This window comes from Punica granatum, chromosome 1, assembly GCF_007655135.1.
Source record: "Punica granatum isolate Tunisia-2019 chromosome 1, ASM765513v2, whole genome shotgun sequence".
Classification (NCBI taxonomy): Eukaryota; Viridiplantae; Streptophyta; class Magnoliopsida; order Myrtales; family Lythraceae; genus Punica; species Punica granatum.
In genome coordinates this window covers 7,740,708-7,759,787 of record NC_045127.1, presented here as the reverse complement: position 1 = coordinate 7,759,787, position 19,080 = coordinate 7,740,708, and the positions used below count along the sequence as shown (strand labels likewise).

At 41.6% G+C, this 19,080-nt stretch overlaps 2 protein-coding genes across 4 annotated transcripts; one reads left to right on the top strand and one right to left on the bottom strand.

Annotated features, from left to right (window-relative positions):
• Nucleotides 1-7,866: 7,866 nt before the first annotated feature.
• LOC116201979 (lysophospholipid acyltransferase LPEAT1) lies at nucleotides 7,867-12,696 on the top strand. Of its 2 annotated transcripts, XM_031533484.1 has the most exons (9): nucleotides 7,868-8,775; nucleotides 9,594-9,713; nucleotides 9,867-9,904; nucleotides 10,057-10,121; nucleotides 10,721-10,789; nucleotides 11,080-11,213; nucleotides 11,607-11,747; nucleotides 11,925-11,988; nucleotides 12,358-12,696. In XM_031533484.1, the coding sequence occupies exons 1-9, from the start codon at nucleotides 8,230-8,232 to the stop codon at nucleotides 12,375-12,377; spliced, it is 1,197 nt and encodes a 398-aa protein (XP_031389344.1). In that variant the 5' UTR covers nucleotides 7,868-8,229; the 3' UTR covers nucleotides 12,378-12,696. The 2 variants fall into 2 exon arrangements, with proteins under 2 accessions (XP_031389337.1, XP_031389344.1); XM_031533477.1 differs by lacking the exon at nucleotides 12,358-12,696 and having other exon boundaries at nucleotides 7,867-8,775; nucleotides 11,925-12,289.
• A 488-nt stretch (nucleotides 12,697-13,184) lies between these two features.
• LOC116201993 (deSI-like protein At4g17486) lies at nucleotides 13,185-17,298 on the bottom strand. Of its 2 annotated transcripts, none has more exons than XM_031533504.1 (4): nucleotides 17,156-17,298; nucleotides 14,990-15,255; nucleotides 14,055-14,342; nucleotides 13,185-13,783 (listed from the first exon to the last, which is right to left on the bottom strand). In XM_031533504.1, the coding sequence occupies exons 2-4, from the start codon at nucleotides 15,198-15,200 to the stop codon at nucleotides 13,539-13,541; spliced, it is 744 nt and encodes a 247-aa protein (XP_031389364.1). In that variant the 5' UTR covers nucleotides 15,201-15,255; nucleotides 17,156-17,298; the 3' UTR covers nucleotides 13,185-13,538. The 2 variants fall into 2 exon arrangements, with proteins under 2 accessions (XP_031389364.1, XP_031389356.1); XM_031533496.1 differs by having other exon boundaries at nucleotides 16,962-17,295.
• Nucleotides 17,299-19,080: the final 1,782 nt, after the last annotated feature.

The window sequence follows — 19,080 nt, the reverse complement described above, 5'->3', positions numbered from 1 at the left end:
GTAATTTTAAACCTGTCTTTTGTTATGTAACTTGGCTTCCTTTTACCTTTGCTGCCTTTTGCCTTCACAGCCATTGATTTCTTTCTTTTTTTTTACTGCACTTGCCTTTGCTTCCTCTTGCCTTCTCTAAAGATCTTCCTGCTCCTTTGAAGCTTCATCTTCCATCCTCTAAAGCTCTTCTTCCTACTTCTTCTTCATACCTTCATGTTCTTCCTTTCAGCCTCACTCATCTCTAATCTTTGTTTCAATGAGTTCCTCAGGCTGATCTATGTGGTCATGCTCATAGTACAAATGCAACTCAGTCTAATCTTGCAATACATCTATCAAGTATTTAGTATCCAGGTCATTTTCAAAGGGGTTTATGACCAAATCAAGGGTCTTAAAAGTGGGATCCCTGTAATGGCAAGCCGTGGGGGTACTACCATACTTGTTTGGCAGTAACTCTCATATTCCTAACAACTGTGACTCACAGTCTGTGAGTGTATCAACATCTATCTTTCTTAAAAGAAAATAAATCACCACCATTACAACTCATCCTAGGGCTCCCAACAAACTATCCACTATAATGAAGATGAACATCAATTGTCTTCCACAATTGCACACTGCAAGCATCAACATACTAGTCCTGTAAACCCTAAAGAACCCAGCTTTTTCAAAATGCCATCATAGAAACCAAAAAACGACCACAACAGAGACAGAGATATGGTACATGATGAAAACCAACGAAAAATGTCAATTTTTTCCTGAGTCTATCAACGTGGGATTTCAAGGAAACAAAGAGCAATACCTAAGTATGTAGACAAACTTAGGGTCGCCCTAATCATCATCCATACTGCTCCCACACTTCTTTTCTTGATTGATTTGCGCAATGTATATGGAGAGCAACACTGGAACAGGGGTCGCGTTTCAATAGAGGGAAGAGAGGAAGATGAAGGTGTCTGTGAAATGAGCAGGAAAGAAGAAAGATAAGACGGATACAGGGTAGTGAAGAGCAAATTGATGTAACCATAATTAAAAAGTACCCTTGGCTACATCATTTTTTGTTTATGTTACATAAGGTTAGTGCTTGTGATAGTTAACGGCCGCTTAATGTCGTCAGCCACAAAAACTGCCATTGTCTCCAGGGATCTAATTGATGTGCCCGGGGATCTCCATGATGTAACCCCTTATCTAGGGGGCAAAAATTGATGTATCCATGAAAACTTGGAGACCTAAATGATGTATCAAGGACTAAATTGATGTAACTTTTAAAACAGAAGGTTCCAATTGATGTAAAAAAAAGTTAGGGCTAGATTGACATTACATTCGAATCTCAGGGACCAAATTGCTTATTCACTCTTTGAATGGTCTGTCAACGATTGTAGCATATTATTGGATATAACGCAACATCAAGGTTCAATTTGATAGCCAATTCATCTTTTGAATAAGTATTTATAGATAATTTGATGCATCTTTCGAGTATCTACTTAGCAAAAATCTTTCGAGTATCCATTTGTTAGAAACCATATCACATATCCTCAAGGAATGCGAGGTGGCCCGAAAGTTTTGGGCTGACCTGGGTATTCCTATGTCAAAATGAGGGAACTATCTCTCTCCCTATTGTGGAGTGGGTGAAACTAAACTGCTACTCCTATGAGTCACACTCCTTTAATATCTCATGGAAGATCATTTTTTTCTTACGCAGTTTGGCTTCTTTGGAAGCTAATAGAGAAGATTAGCATGAATCATCACCATCAATGCTTGCTATTTATAACTTATGTATTTTAGTCGTGTATATATATTGTTTTCATATCTAGAACTAGCTTCCATAATTAGACCCTTGTATACGACTATTTATTTCAATCAATTTCACCTCACTATGTATGTGAGGATTCAGCCAATTCTTCTCAGTCTTTATGGTATCAGAGCCTGAAATCGGGATAACACCCGTGCTGCTCTATAATCCTTCCTGATCCTAATCTGTAATTCTTCCCATAGCTTTTCTTTCTCAGATTCTCTATGGCTGACAATAATTCCTCACTCATCTCCTCTTCATCCTCATCTGTTATCATTCAAACACCCTCTAGTATTCCTACTATCCCTGTCAAACTCAATGGCAGAAACTATCTCTATTGGAAAGGTATCATGACTCCTCTACTCGCTACCTATGGATTGCTGGACCATGTTGAAGGTCGAGCAATTGCACCAAACAAAACTATCACAGCAGCTGAAGGCACCATAGCAGCTAATCCTGACTATCTCAGGTGGGAGTCCAGAGACAATTTTGCACTTACCTGTGTAATGTTGGCAGTAACAGAGGAGATCGGTGTCACTATTCTCACTGCCAGGACATCACAGGAGGCATGGACCTCCCTTGCGACTTCTTTTCTCACCCAGACCGCCGCCCAGGAAGATCTTCTCGACCAACAGTGGCGAGACCTGAAAAAGGGCAATCAACCAATGGCTAAATTTATCGGAACGGTAAAAGAGCATGCTCTTCGATATGCCCAAATCGGAAAACCAAAAACATCAGCAGACATTAATCGACGTATATACACAGGTCTCGGCCCCGATTGGGAACCGATAGTCTTAGCACAGTCGGAACGAATGCTTACCCTCACCACCGATGAACTTCAATCTCTTCTCGTCGGACACGAAGAGCGTCGCCTTTACGCTCAGGGAAGCCAGACGATTTCCGCACCTTCGAGAGCTCCGCTCTCGGGTCTGCTCGGTGCAGGACCCATAGAGGCTCTTTACACGGACGGAAGGAAGGGAGGCAATGGCGGCAAGAAGAACTCCGGGAAGGGTTACGGCGGCAAGAAGAACTCCGTCAGCAAAGGAGGCTCGGGAGGATCGGGAGGCTCAGGAGGCTCGGGTGATTTTCTCTCTGGAACGTATGAAGGAAACCCTAATTTTCAGATTGGGGGAGAAGTCGGGCAGAGAAGATTGGTTCAGGCCGGGCAGGCGAACTCGGGTCAGAATTATCCGGGTCAGTTCAACTCGGGCTCAATCCGAGATCCGCGCTTCGGCCCAGGTTCCTTCGGCCCAGGTCCTTTCGGGCCTCAGGGCAGTAATTCTTTCAGGCCTCAAGGTAATTTTGGGCCGTTCACTTCTGGCCGGCCCAATTCAGCCCGTCACTCTACCAGAAGCCCAGCTACCTTTGGAAATTCTGGGTTTCGGCCCAATTCAACGATTATTTGCCAAATCTGCAACCGTCCAGGACACACCGCTCCATTCTGTCAGTCTTCTGGAGCACAGGCTCATCTGACTCATGGTGCCTATCCGGGAATTCATGATTCAGACTGGTACATGGACTCAGGGGCAACACACCATGTCACATCTGACATATCCAACCTCAATTTTCATGATGACACCTCACATTCAGATCACATTCTCGTGGGTGATGGTAAATCAATTCCAGTCCTTGCCTCTGGTTCTTCAAGTCTTAAACTCTCTCAACGTCCTTTACACTTAAATCATATTCTTTATGCACCACATATTTCAAAAAATCTCATTTCCATATCTAAGTTCGCTAGAGACAATACTTGCTTTTTTGAGCTTCACCCAGATTGTTTCATTGTGAAGGATCGTCATACACGCCAGGAGCTTATGCGTGGACCGGTTAAAGATGGACTCTACTGTTTTCACCCGAGAGACAGGCATATCACCCATCCTCAAGCCCATTTTTCTGTGTCCGGATCCAGTGTTCTCTGGCATCAACGCCTGGGACATTCGTCTTTTCCAATAATCCGTCGTGCCTTAAGTACTTCCTTTTCCCTTAATAATGATCATGTTGGTCATATTTGTTCCGCCTGTCAAGAAGGAAAATTAATAAATAATTCTTTTCCATCTACTCTTCACAAAAGCACCTTTCCTTTTGAGCTTATTCATACCGATATTTGGGGTCCTGCACCAATCACATCTTCTACTGGTCATCATTATTACATTCATTTCCTTGATGATTACAGTAAATACTCTTGGTTCTATGTCCTTAAATCTCGATCTGATGTCCTTAGTGTTTTTCGAGCATTTCGTCTTCAAATTGAGAATCTCCATGGACGTCGAATCAAGTATTTTCAGTCAGATGGTGCAAAAGAATTCCTCTCTGCAGATTTTCAATCTGAACTGCAGAACAATGGTATCTTCCACCGTATCTCATGTCCTCATGTTCCCCAACAGAACGGCTCTGCTGAGCGTAAACACCGTCATATTGTTGATATGGGACTCACATTACTCTTTCACTCTTCCATTCCACCAAAATTCTGGGATTTTGCCTTTGAAACAGCAGTATATCTTATTAATAGATTACCTACAAAATCTCTTAATTTTCAATCTCCATTTGAGGTGCTTCATGGTAGTTCCCCTGATTACTCTAACTTACGAGTGTTTGGGTGTCTTTGCTATCCTTATTTACGACCTTACACACGTCACAAATTAGAACCTCGATCTCAGCCCTGTGTCTTCCTTGGGTATCCTTATCATTACCAAGGGTATCGATGTCTAAATCCTATCACTGGTCGAATCTTCATATCTACTCAGGTTGTGTTTGATGAGCGTTCTTTTCCTTTTAGGACAGGTGAGCCTATCTCGGTGGTTGACAGTCGGTTCTCTTCTGGTCCTGCACTTGCTACTGGTATGTCTATTCCCTCCTCCTCTAGCACTACTTCTACCTATATCCCCATTCCCTCATCTGTTTCTTTTCCACTAAATGAGTCTAGTGGTCCTACCACTTCCCCTCCTGAGTCTTATGTTCCTGCTCCTGAGATTCATGACCAGTCCACTGAGTCTGGAGTTTCGGCTGAGGTTACTGAGGGTAATGATGTTGCACCTGTTACTCAGAATACTCACAGGATGACAACACGATCTAAGGATGGTACACTGCCTCCTCCTCGGTTTACTATATCTCGCCATCCCTCTGCTTTCTCTGTTTCCGCTGCTTTGCAGGAACCTCAAACTTTTGCACAAGCTCGCAAACACTCCACCTGGCGAGCTGCAATGGAAGAGGAATATCTGGCATTACTCCAGAATCATACATGGGATCTTGTCCCCCCATCTTCTACACAGAATGTGGTTGGCTGCAAATGGGTTTATCGTATCAAACAGAAGGCCGATGGCACCATTGATCGTTACAAGGCTCGTTTGGTGGCAAAGGGTTTCAATCAGAGAGAAGGAGTTGACTATTCATAGACGTTTAGCCCAGTCATCAAGCCGGTAACCATTCGAACAGTACTATCTATTGCTGTCTCCTCCCAGTGGCCAATTCGTCAACTGGATGTGAAGAATGCATTTCTTCATGGGCATCTCACTGAGGAAGTCTATATGTCTCAACCTCCTGGCTTCTTAGATGCTTCTCGTCCTGATTATGTTTGTCGACTCCGTCGATCTCTCTATGGGCTCAAACAAGCCCCCCGGGCCTGGTTCCAGCGCCTCAATACATATCTTCAGCGACTTGGATTCTCAGACTCTAAAGCTGATCCCTCACTGTTCATTCTACGAGGACCTACTTATCATGTCTATCTTCTCGTCTATGTTGATGACATCATCCTGACAGGAACTCCAGGTGCACCCTTTGATTCCATAATTACTGCCTTACACCGGGAATTTGCCATGAAGGATCTCGGTCCCCTTTACTACTTTCTTGGGATGGAGGCTCGAACTAATGATACTGGCCTCTATCTGACACAGTCCAAGTATATTCATGATCTTCTTGCTCGCACTTCTATGCTGGAGTGCAAGCCTATTAGCTCTCCAGTCCCTTCAGGATCCAGACTTTCCCTTCATGATGGAGATATCTTTCAAGATCCTTCTCTCTACAGAAGTGTGGTAGGCAGCCTTCAGTATCTCTCCCTCACTAGACCTGATATTGCCTATGCAGTAAATCAGGTCTGTCAGTTTATGCACTGTCAAACTACTGCTCACTGGATGGCAGTGAAACGTATCCTCCGTTATCTCAAGGGTACAATTACTTATGGTCTTCATATTCGCCCGGGCTCCATCTCATCTATTCATGGCTTTTCTGATGCTGATTGGGCCGGTAATCCTGATGATCGTCGCTCTGTCAGTGGTTTCATAGTCTTTCTTGGCTCCAATCCCGTCTCTTGGAGCTCCAAAAAGCAGAGGACAGTCGCCCGGTCGAGTACTGAGTCTGAGTATAAGAGTCTTGCCAATGCCACCGCTGAAATTTTATGGCTTCAGTCTCTCCTTCGGGAACTTGGAGTTTCCCAATGTCATCCTCCGACTCTTTGGTGTGACAATATCTCTGCGATATATCTTACAGCGAATCCAGTTTTTCACGCTCGAACCAAGCATATTGAGATTGACTATCACTTTGTACGGGAGCTCTTCATGAGCAGGCAACTCTCTATTCACTTCATTAACTCCGATGATCAACTCGCTGATGTACTCACCAAAGGCTTATCTTCCACTCGCTTCATTGACATCCGCTTCAAGCTTCACGTGGCGAAGTCCCCGTTCGGCTTGTGGGGGAGTAATAGAGAAGATTAGCATGAATCATCACCATCAATGCTTGCTATTTATAACTCATGTATTTTAGTCGTGTATATATATTGTTTTCATATCTAGAACTAGCTTCCATAATTAGACCCTTGTATACGACTATTTATTTCAATCAATTTCACCTCACTATGTATGTGAGGATTCAGCCAATTCTTCTCAGTCTTTAGAAGCAAAGGAACAAGACTGTTTTTTATCGTACTTCTCTTCCTGGGCAACTACATCAATATTGCATTGACCTCTCTGCTGAGTTCTTCTCTTCAACTTTCATTACGAGAGCTTGTGAAAGGATTGTTGTGCCAGTCTCTTGGTGCCCCCCACCCGAAGGATGGATAAAGCTAAATGCCGATGGGTCGGCGGTGGGTTCACCAAGCAAAGCAGGCACGGGAGGCATCCTTATAATAAACCATTTGGGAGGCTGGGTCCATGGATTTTGTCAATCCCTTGATAGTACAAACAGCTTACTTGCGAAATGTCGGGCACTTTGGGATGGGTTTATCCTAGCTCACAATTTAGGCATCTAATTTCTTTCTGGATCCTTGCATGACAATCTATTTCTCATGCTCACCTTATCTGATTGCAGGACCCTCAGGAGATTCGTGGACTTAAATGTTTACCGCACTTTGTCAAGACTACTCGTGACGACTTCTTTGATTGTCATAATGTACTGTATTTTGATTCTCACCTCTCGGATTCATAATATTTTGTATGCTGATGTAAGTGGTGTTGTCACCACTCAACTCACTAACTATAATTGAGAGTTTCCAACGTCTCGTTATTAATAAATATATTAGACTCCTTTTCTTAAAAAAAAAGTTCTTTCGTCTGCTTAGTGTTGGCTGGAGTATCTTTTAGTTACCTTCTAAATGACAAAATTCTTTGAAGTACTTATTTTTGTTGGCTGCGATATAGTTTGCTCTTGTTTTTAGATTATCTACAGTGGGCATCATCGAAAATACAATGTTAGACAAAGCGTTTCCCGTAATGGATTAAGTCATCTTAATCTTAAAATGTTAAAAATTCAGCACTTAATTATAAGTCTCATCAAACACTACTTTAGACCGAGTTGGTCATTTAATTTCGCTCGATCACTGCTTGATTAGCTTCGAACATTTATCCGTAAAATTCGAACTTCAGAGAAAATAAAAAGATCAAAGAAAGAAGAAAAGACGGGATTTCCTTTGTCAACAGATCTTATCTTATGCTGCATCTTTCAAGTAAATCGATCGATTGTCATTTCAATCTGGAACCTGTTTATTTGAACTGAGCTGATTAACGATTCCCCGAATATCCTGAAGAAGCCTACAATCACAGGATGACAGCTTAATCGTCGCATCTGAGAGGAGGGCCCGCCTCAACTAATCTACGGAAGCCCCCACGGAGAGTTACGGTGAACCGTAACGACGAGCCGCCAGATTCCCTCCCAGGCCCCGCTTACCGTTGGATTCTTGAGACGCAGGTAAGTGGGGCCCACTGATGGCGAATCCAGCGGGTCATTGGTCTGCCTCATCGAGATGTCGTGCACGCGTCAACACCGGATGGGACCAACGGGATTGCGGTCGCGTATTTGAAGGACTCAAGCGAACCACTCCCCGGCTCCGTGAACGGAACCATGGAAGCTAAGCGACGATCGTCAGATCCAGAAGCGAAGATGGCGTTAGTTATCCGATCCAAAACCCTCATCTGAATCGGGAAGGAGGAGGAGGAACAAGGAGAAGAATCGGAATCTCATTCATAATGGAAAGCGAGCTCCAGGACCTCAGCTCCAAGCCGCCGACGCCCCCGTTGGAGACGGAGCCTCAGCCCCCGTCGTCCGCCGCGGCCGACGACGCGGCGTCGGCCAAGGACGATCGGCCCCTCCTGAAGCCGGACGAGCCCGCGGGGATCACTCCCTCGGAGCTCCGGGAGCTGGAGAAGAAGTTCGCGGCGTACGTGCGGAAGGATGCGTACGGAAGCATGGGCCGTGGGGAGCTGCCGCTGAGGGAGAAGGTGCTGCTAGGGATCGCCATGCTCACGCTCGTGCCCATGCGGGTGGTGCTGGCCCTCACCGTCCTGGTGGTGTACTACTTGATCTGCCGGGTGTGCACGGCGCTGAAGGCCCCGAACAGGGAGGGGGAGGACGAGCAGGAGGACTACGCCCACATGGGAGGCTGGAGGAGGGCCGTGATCGTGATGTCCGGAAGGTTCCTGTCTAGGGTTCTGCTCTTCGTGCTGGGCTTCTACTGGATTCGCGAAACTCATCGTTCTGATAGCCGCGGCGAAGAGAAGTCGTCGGGCACTGAGGTACTTAATTGAAAATAAAAAATATATATATTTCTTGATAAATGAAAGCAAAAGTTTCCTTTGCGAGCTTTGACATGTCTTTTGTATTCTTCTGAGTTTTTGCACAAAGCATTAAAAGGGGGGCTTTTTTCTGCTATGTCCTGCTTGAGCAGCAGTAAGTGTGAGCTGAACCATCTGACTGCTTGATGATGTTCGAGCTGATAGGTTCTGTTACCAATCATTCCCATTACTAGTCAGTAATATGAACCCATCAAAGATAGTCCTTCAATAGTTGGCGAGATGTCTCTTTTGGAGCTCTTAGATTGATAAATTACTGGTTTTGACTTGCTGTTCAGGTTAATGCCAGGGCATGACAAATGTCTGTATTTCGTGTCCAACTGCATAGATGACACGCCATTCTTTTGATGACGCAGTAAATGTCCCCCTATTTTTTTGGGTCAAGAGCTGGGGACGATAGTTTTGAGCCCAGAAAAGAAGAGAAAGAAAAGGTTGTCTCGCTGTATGGTCGGTCACTAATGTGTTAATTTTAAGGACAGTTTCATGGATTCTAAACGAGATGTCTTGGTCATCCTCGGGGAAAAGTAAATGCTTAGAAACCAAAAGTTCAGCTGTGTGGAAATGATTCCTGTTGTACTTCTTGATTTGCTCCGAAGTATTGGATTTTGCAATGTTATAACAAAACTCGCTATCTTTTCCCCGTGATTTTGCGTTATATGCACGTCACTGAAGCTTTGGCCGTGTTCAAATTAGGTATCCTTATGTTTCTGGACTTTCCTTTCTCACTTTCTGAGTCCTTTTCGCTTTTCTGGACTTTTCAGAACAATGGCAATGGACAACCTGAGGAGAATGAAAGGCCGGGGGCAATTATATCTAACCATGTATCTTACATAGATATATTGTATCACATGTCGTCTTCTTTTCCTAGCTTTGTTGCTAAGGTTTGTTATCAATGTGCAACTCAAACAAACTACTTTTGCTATGCTTTATTTATTTATTTATTTGTTTTTAATTTTTTATATATACATAGTAACCAATGCCTGTTGTTGTTCACTGACACTTGCTTTTCTTCTCTTTCAATGTAATTGCTGAAGAGATCAGTGGCTAAACTTCCTCTAGTTGGTCTCATCAGGTTAGTTCGCATTTCACATAGCCTGCATTGAATGTAGTCCAAGTTTTCTTTTCCTATGTCTTCTCATGTATACCTGTGCATGATGTTGAGCCGTTGTTTTTCTGTACACATGATTCCTGTAGTGCTCACATGCTTGGAACTTCTTTTGACAGTAAATGCCTCGGTTGTGTTTATGTTCAGCGGGAGTCAAAATCATCAGATTTCAAGGGAGTTTCAGGTGCATACAACATATATACAAGTGCATCTCGTATCTACTTGTTGGTGCATGAGCTATGATGTAGATACCTCACCTCCTGCTTCCACAATACAATATATTACTTGGTGGTTGTGCATTGATGTATTGTTTTCGTGAATTGTCACCCGATGAGATGCAATACCTACCTGATTTTTATGAAATGGGTCTAAGGATATCAGGAAAATACTTCATGTGAAAAGTGTAAGGATTTTTATGATGTGGTAGTGCATATTTTAGCTGTCTTTAATATTTGACGTGCTCCGCTGACTTTTAAATAGTTGCATCGGCATGCTCCCTCACTGTCTTTAATTCGATTTGGATGGCCTGTATGAAACTTACCTTTCTTTTTGGTTATTTTCATCTACGATCACACTGTTTTCATGTTTTATATGTCTGTGAATGCATAAAAGTATCAATTAGAGTTTTCCTTCTTTAATTTCCCTTAATAAAAACTTCCTTGAAGAGATTGCCATTACCTCATATATAGTCGAAGCAAGTTTATTCCAAGTTTAACATTTTGACTGGTATTGGTACTTTGTATTGAGACTACCCATCTTAACTGTATTTTTATTTGTTCTTAGGTGTTGTGACTGAAAGGGTCCAGGAAGCTCATCAAAATAAAGATGCTCCAATGATGATGCTTTTTCCAGGTCATCATACCGTAGTCAATTGATTATATTTTTATCGCATGCACAATCGATGATATTTTTCCTCTGGAATTTTTTGTCCTTATTTTTCTAATGCTCTTCCTCTATTATTACCATAATGATTATAAAGACCAATGAAAGAAAATTTCCTGCTATACTACTCCCCGAAAAACTTTACGAATAAGCTGTCACATGTGATACTTAATTGCACTCAGCTGCTAAGTTAAGGGAAAAAGTAGTATGTCATATATTGTTGCAACAGCTTTCTGACCTCTCTTCAATCATTTTAACAGAAGGTACAACCACGAACGGGGACTACTTACTTCCATTTAAGACTGGGGCATTTTTGTCGAAGGCTCCTGTTCTACCAGTGATTTTAAGATATCCCTACAAAAGATTCAGTCCTGCCTGGGATTCTATATCTGGGGTTGGTCTAATCCTTAAATCTGATTCTTAATTCTTTGCATAGATTAATCTAAATTTTTTCATATTTATGCTCAAAAAGACTGATGAGTCTCAAAAATGAAAGGGTGATATAATATCCTCTTCAGCATGTCTTTTTACTTGAATTTAGAGCTCTGAACCAGCTGTTAAATTGAAAGATTTTCGTGTTTCTTCAATCTTTGTTTATTTGCTTTCCAAATTCACTACATTAGCCTTTATAGTCATCGGAGGACTGTGGTTGCTCAATTAAATCGGCCTTGTAGATCTACCACTTTTTCTTCCTGCTGAATGTATGGCCTTTTTTTTTTCTTTTAATTGGAAGACGTGATTATTTGCACATTTAAAAAAAAAAAAGCTCATTGGATTTGATTTGCAGGTGCGCCATGTGATTTTTCTTCTTTGCCAATTCATAAATTACATAGAAGTGACCCGCTTACCTGTGTACTCCCCTTCACAACAAGAAAAGGATGATGCAAAACTCTATGCTAACAATGTCAGAAGGTTGATGGCTTCTGAGGTGAACATTTCTTAAACTTCATAAACTTTTGCTTCAGAATGGGATCATGAATCTAACATGGAAATATAAAAGCAATCTTAGCATGATGTTTATGTTAATATGGTAATCACCTAATTGTGAGTTATAATTTCTACTAGCTGAGTATTTGCTTGGCTGCTTCTGCTTTTTTGCCTGCAGGGCAGTTTGATCTTATCGGACATTGGGCTCGCTGAGAAGCGAATATATCATGCCGCTCTCAATGGTAATACTAGCCTGCCTAGTGTTTTGCATCAGAAAGAAGAATGATAATTTCATGGCCCCTCGCTCCCAAATGATTATCTGGTCTGAGTTTGAGTTAAAAAGACCAACTACTACAATTTGCATTTTAGTGACGAGTGTGCTGACATTGTATTGCAAATGATTGTCTGGTGCAACTTTTGAGTTAAAAAGACCGAACTATTTCATTTCCTGTTCTAGTGACAAGTGTGCTGACATTGTATGGCGACTTGAGGGAAACGCTGAATAGTTCACTGGATAATGCAGCCTTTCGTTTTTCCTGTCTATTTTCTCGACTTTCCTTGACTAGACACCCAATGAAATGCTGAAGCGCTTCTCTTTCATGTCCCTGCAGGTTTGATTTCCCCATGCTAATCTGTGGATACGCCTTCTGTATATTAAGTTGTGCGATTCTATTCTTTTTAATTATCAAAACAAAGTAGAAATATATAGCAAAAATTCGAAAATGAGCCTCATCTCGGATTCCGTTTCTGGAGCTGGAGGGGCAAATCTTTTTTGAAGTTCAGGAGGTCCTATCATTCAGTCTGTTTGAAACACAATGAAATTGGATGGTCCCAATTCGGGAGTTACACTAGTGACATTCGTTAATTATTTTGTCCCCGATGATGTATGTATTAGGTACATCAGTTTCTTCTATTTGCTGGTATTTAATGATAAATCAGATCTTACCCAATCTGGGATCCTGAAATAGGTCATCTTTAGGCTTCAGTCTCTGATAGGACTTGTCTGCAAATTTATGATTCTCGTTCGTCACTAGCTTGCCCTTTTTTTTTGTTCATCCTTTGATTGGGTCATCCTAGAAATGGAGCTGGCCACATTCTGTCTCGCCGACCTACCGAGGCCAAGCCTGGCCGCTTCAGGCGGTTGTTGACCTCCTTCCAGTATTCGGATTGGATGTGTGGTGACCAAACCTAGGTAGAGCAGCGGGCATTCTGGTAATAGAAAGTCTGGCAAAGGGTCTCGATGCTTTTAGAATACGAAAACTACCGCCTCATATCCAGGTCTATTCACATTTCCCGCCTCTCCGATAAAGTTGATTTAAGGGTGTTTCGAAGAGTGGTTCAACAGCACACCAGATTGGATATACAGCTCGGAACGTCAAACTACAGCATCGTTTCATTCTTCTAGCATTGAAAATACTAACATAACAAACATTAGGCAATCTCTTAAGCCATCAATCGAGCTGAATCAATATAGGAAATAGCGAGGATAAAAAGAAAAACACAACGATACGTTTTCTTTTGGCGGTTAGTAGCACAACATACCTACTTGTGAACAAATTTTTCCCCAAAAAAAAGAAGATTAAAAAAAAATCTATCATCCTAACTTCACAGTCACAAGCAGCAGTCGCCTCAACTTCCCTAGCAGCCACAGGTAATTTTACATTTTACAGCCAGAAGAGTCGCCAAATAGCCCGGCGCTTCCGGACTTAACTTTGCTTAATATAACTCAGAAAAAATATATATATATATTTATGATTAGAGGGAAAGGCCCTCAAAATCCATCCGAGTTATATCACCTTTCTTTCAGTGACCCATTGTTGGACCTTTTCAACTCCCACGGGGGTAGACAGCCTCGTAGGGGAGAGCGGAGGAAGAGGGAGGAAGTCGATAACTGTTTCTGACGCATTGATATGGAAGAGAGGCAGCTTAAGGCACTTGTGAGCCTCCTCTTCTCGCTCTCGTAGGGCTGGCAGTTTGGGTCATGCTGAACGGCATTTATCTTTAAGGCTTCAGGGAGAATGCAGTTGCAGATTGAACCTGCCAGGGAGCAGATAAAAGGATATTTGTATTGAACCCACGGTAATATATACTTCCAGAGAAGAAAAGTAGGAGACTATGAACCACAAGCTACGATTTCGAACAAAGAGTAATTGTTCCTTGAATTGGGTCGCAACATTAATTAACTAGGAAATCATAACAATATCACAATCCTTAACGAAAGACAAGGATTGAGTTACCTATTAACAATATATCAAAAGATTATGCAAATTCCACAGAGTCAACAGTGTGATGAGGATTAAGAACTTACCTATTCTAGCGAGACGATTCACCCATTTAGGGATCGGCTTTCCCGTGAGCTGATAACAGATATCCTTGCAGAAGTGGTTGCAGTTCTTTGAGATCAAGTGGTACGTATCGCCGTTGTAGCTCGCTGCTTGGTGCTCCATGAACTGCCTCACCTGTATTGGGTCCAAACTTGTCGTCCCGATGAATATGGATTTCCTAAACTTGAATCCTGGGCATTGCCGAGGTTCAACCTCAAAAACCCCACTGCTCGAATAGTCATGAGCTCCGAACGCATACTCTACCCCATGAACTGCAGAGCATGTTCAAAGTCGAAAAGGTTAGATTCACTAGTAGACTCCATTTGAAGCAAAAAATACAATAGTTCTCATTCTTTTTCCCCCTCCTGTCAATAGAGGTAGCGCTCATGTTTTCAAAACCACATTGAACACGCAGCTTCAGCTGTTAGAACTGATAACAGGAAGCTGCTTGTTCCATGAAAAGCATCATAGTACTGGATGAAGTCACCACACAGAAGAACTGGAAAGTTAAAGCACGGGTTAAACCGATTCTCTTTTACTAGAAAATTGTTTGAATTTGAAAGAGGAAGCAGAATTAGAAAGCAATAAAAAGCTTCTTGACTTATAAGCACAATATAGTTAAGATGATGTACTCGACAGGATAAGGCTTGGAATGTGAATAAATGTGAAATTCAAACCATGTAAAAGGCAAGCTTCGGCCAACTCGTATTGTAGAAAATCAAAAAAGAATCGTTAAGCTCAACTTAACACCTTCAACCCTGATGGTCAGTTGGTCAACATAATTATGAAAACATTGCGGTTCATCCTCTCATCCTACAGTTCAATATATTTGCTTTTCTGTGCGGTATTTGGAAGCCAACATGACGTTGCAAAGTCAAACGACGAGATTTGAGACTACTTATCACCATAGTTTGTTTACCTTCAACACCGGAGTGAAAAATCCCAAGGCCTGCCCAGTAAACATATCCATTCATCGGAGTCAAATCGTACACATTTAGATAAACTGGCGTGTTGCCTGGACCAAAGTTAACTGACTTTGATTTGGGGAGGAAACAAAAACGAGTGGCTGATTTGCCCTTTAATCGCAGAGGAACCACGGACTTCCATCCTTTCTTCGATGCCAGTTCCATTACTTTTCTTTACAGGATGAGACAGAAATCTTTGTCAGCACAGCCTACTTCGAACCTGTACAGAGGAATTGAACTTTTTAGAACGGCTGTGTGAGGACACAACTCAGAGGACATCAACTCAATGCGAACACCAAAAGAGAGCCGAGTTGATGAGACAGCTCAAAATGGATTTATACAATAGCATCCCACCATTAAAGGGGACGAACGAAGATGCAACTGGAACATTCTCTAGCATTGAATTCTCATCAAGAAGACTTTAAGGCAGACAGATAAAGAAGCTAAACAAGAAGAAAGAAAAATATAACATGATCGACCTAATGAAAATGAGGGAAAAATTGCTCAAGAAGATATTAATATTGGAAAGAATATTAATGACCCAAATTAATAACCTGTGCCTACATTAGATTCCAAATTTTCTTAAGACGAATCAGTGCAACCGCCTACATTAGCTTTTGGGATAGTAATTCTTTCAAACTTCAGACCCAGCTTTCTCTTCCAGGACAAAGGACCACAGGAACGATTATAAAGCAAGAAATACCAGATAAATGTAGGTCTCCTTGCAGCGACATGAATCATTCTCTACATACTGAGCAGTCAAGCTGAACCACATTTTTTTCATGCCACATAAGCAAACTAAACTTAGAACAAACATTCTCTTAGCAATTCCAATGCAACATCAGGTGTAAATGAATGAATGAGTACTAGAAAATCTGGGTTTTGTACAGAATGGGAAGATGATAGAAATTTCTTCTAGAAACTTGATATAAATAACTTGGATTCCTTCAGAAGATAAATAAGCTGAGCCCTTCTTTTTGCCCCCCCTCTAATCATCAAGCTGGGGGGTTTTAATCATAGCAGGAATATTAGATAATGAGCTTCTCATTGTGCACTCTTTAAGTCAAAGAACAATGATGAGTGCTGGGCATGTCATCTGTCTCATAGGAGAAAAGAAAAGAATCTGCAGACCAGTCAACTTACAGAATTTTCCTACTGCATCACAAGTTTTGACATAGTCTCTGAATAATAACGAGGAAAAAGTTCATGATAAACAGCAAGCAATGTCCAATTAAAAATGATAAATTATATATATATATACACCTTTTAAAAGCTTCTTAACTACCAGCTACAAATGCTGAGGATCAAATGATTGATCGTGACACTTTCAGCCCAGAAAGAGTGGCCTAGTGGTGATCATTGCAGGCATCAAAAGTAGCAACTAATGAGAATTGACCACCCACGACGATTTATTATCTTCATGAGTAGATTGAAGTCGAAACAGGAGACATCATTGCCTGAAGAACATACATGTAAAAAACACAACCTAGTCTTCCACAGAAATCTGGAGGTGAGAGAGTGCAGGGCTGCTAAAGGGCAGTTGACAAAATACAATAATTTCTTGGTGAGATGTTAAAACCATTATGACAAAACCTCATTTTCCATTTGCCCAGATTTCCATTGCCTTCCAGGGAAGGCAAGAATATCCAATTAGCAGCATTCTGCTGAGAAAATGGAAGTGGGTGAAGCTAAAGAAAGAAGCAAATCTTGTCAAAGACAGTAAGGGTCAACTTAGATCTACCAAATGGAAGCAGAGATCTAACTACAGAATGCAGAGAGTAACAGAAACCAAACAGCCCAACACAGACACCAACACCACCCCCCCCCCCCCCCCCCTCCCAATTCCAAATGCAGCCTCTGAAGCTTTGCAAGTTCGGTTGCTGAGCTCTCAATACAGAGATGAACTCGAGGGTGGAGATTGCTTACAGATTCAGAGGAGGCCATGGGAGCAAAGCAGGAGAGAGCTTCACACTCAGGAGCAGCACCACACCACAGAGCTCAGTCCCCCCCTCCCCCACCCGTTGGGCTCAGAACAGAGATACCCACCTCATTTTTCTAGCAAAACAAGAACAAGATGGAAATAAAAATCGTAAATTTGCGAAATCTGAGTCTTCACTCACGTTCACAGGAGAGAGACCTCCCCAAAAGGCAAAAAACGAGAACCTCTCTCTCTCTCTAGCTCTGTTCTTTACTCTCTCTCTCTCTCTCTCTCACTGCTTAGATCACGGAACTCTCTCTCTCTCTCTCTCTCCTCGGTCTCTCTCTCTCCCTCTCTCCCCCCAATTATATAGAGGGTCATAAAAGGACAAGAAAGGGAAGGAGCAAAAGAATATAAAGACTCGGGCATATCAAATTTCTTAATACCGGTAAATGGGGAAAAAATTTAAAATAAATGACTACCATAATAAAATAAAGAAACGACGTAAATAAAAGCCGACAATAACCACAAACTATGATGCAGCTGACAGATCACACTTCATTTGAGCCGATTTCATCTCTATTGTAGAGGGTCCGATCGTACCAAAAAGCATCTTTTGGAAATAACATTAAAGCCGATATGACGCGAATTAGTCTCAATTGATGCATTATGATGACTCATAGTTTTCATGAGAAATGGAAGAAGAAACTAATGGAATTGTTTTTATTATTATTTATTATACTTTCATGCCCTGCTGGTATTCTGGGTGCATAAAATGACAGCCGTCAACCCCCATGAGTATATATATACATGCATACTTATATTTATATTACAATGCTATTCAGAAAAAGAAAAAAAGAAAAAAAGAAGTATTTACATATTTATTTACAACGCCAATATTGAATATACAGTGAGATCTTCTCTTTTTTTCCTTTATTAATTAGTTTGTAATTTGCACATTGTATTTTGATGTATTGGAGGAAGACCCTACAATAGATTTTTTCCCTGATGATTTTTTTTTCCATAATTTTTATTTTAAATGATGATGATGATGATGATAATCATGATGATGATGGTGATGATGAAGATAAGGAGTTATGTATTATTGCCACCACTCTACTTGTTCAGGTACAGCTGCTCTATGGGTCCCCTCCCTCTCCCATAAAGGCCCCAATTAGCATCTTCGTGCTGATTTGGTCATCCCTCCCTATGATGGCTACTCACTTGATCTCCAGCAATTATGGATCATAAATTAGTTCGAAAACTATTGAGCTCGAGGTTGAAACATTCTTGCATAGCTCGTTTTTCATTCCTTTTCGAATTATACAAGAGTGGTAGTTGATTGATTGAGATTAACTTTCAACTTGACATTCGATAAATAATAATGACGGGACGCATGTTTCTTATTATTATTTATTTATTACGTTACTATTATACTCGAATCCCTTTTAGGAATAAAATTTGAAACGAATATATTGATGTTGTTACGTCACGTTGATGAGATAAGTAATCCGATCCATCTTATAAACATGCGGAAAATCGAAACTTGACTTGAAAGTGACCTGAGATTGGCATGAGTTTTGTGCCTAGAGAGAGTATGAAGCCAGGCAAGATTTCATGAAACAATGCCCGCACTGGGAATAAAATTTGGCTCGAGGACATGTCTATAGCTCAGGCCACGATCGATGGTTTAGCTACGACAGCACAATGGACTTAGAACTTGAAGTTGAACCGGAACAGGCAACAAACCCAATGTACATTAACATGATAACTAGTCTCAAGCATCGTACCAATATGACTGTTATGAGTTATGCAGAGATATCATAACATCTATGGTTCATAGATAGTCATGATACGGGGTGATTCAAAGCAGACCATTCGATCCGAACGACATATCTACGGTCCGGAACTTCGGGACGAACTCGTGGAGAATCCGATTTTCGGGTTGAAAGAAGGCAAAGTAGAACGTGACAGAGCTTTACTGCAAAGCATTAAAGCTTGTATTGAACCGGACAACCCGCACGGGCTCCTCTTCCCCTCCACACCTAACAGTAACAGTATAACAGATATAAATATATTTAACTCCAGAAAGGACAACTTCCGTCAATTATTAATTTTTTTCAAGAG

What these genes read in the sequence shown, in the direction of transcription:
- LOC116201979 (XM_031533477.1), top strand. Translation starts at nt 8,230, where the DNA reads ATGGAAAGCGAGCTCCAGGACCTCAGCTCCAAGCCGCCGACGCCCCCG. An exon ending in TTCCTAGCTTTGTTGCTAAG is followed by an intron (nt 9,714 to 9,866) that starts GTTTGTTATCAA and finishes TAATTGCTGAAG; the next exon opens with AGATCAGTGGCTAAACTTCC. An exon ending in GAAGGTTGATGGCTTCTGAG is followed by an intron (nt 11,748 to 11,924) that starts GTGAACATTTCT and finishes TTTTGCCTGCAG; the next exon opens with GGCAGTTTGATCTTATCGGA.
- LOC116201993 (XM_031533504.1), bottom strand. Translation starts at nt 15,200, where the DNA reads ATGGAACTGGCATCGAAGAAAGGATGGAAGTCCGTGGTTCCTCTGCGA. An exon ending in TTTTCACTCCGGTGTTGAAG is followed by an intron (nt 14,343 to 14,989) that starts GTAAACAAACTA and finishes CATGCTCTGCAG; the next exon opens with TTCATGGGGTAGAGTATGCG. An exon ending in GAATCGTCTCGCTAGAATAG is followed by an intron (nt 13,784 to 14,054) that starts GTAAGTTCTTAA and finishes GCTCCCTGGCAG; the next exon opens with GTTCAATCTGCAACTGCATT.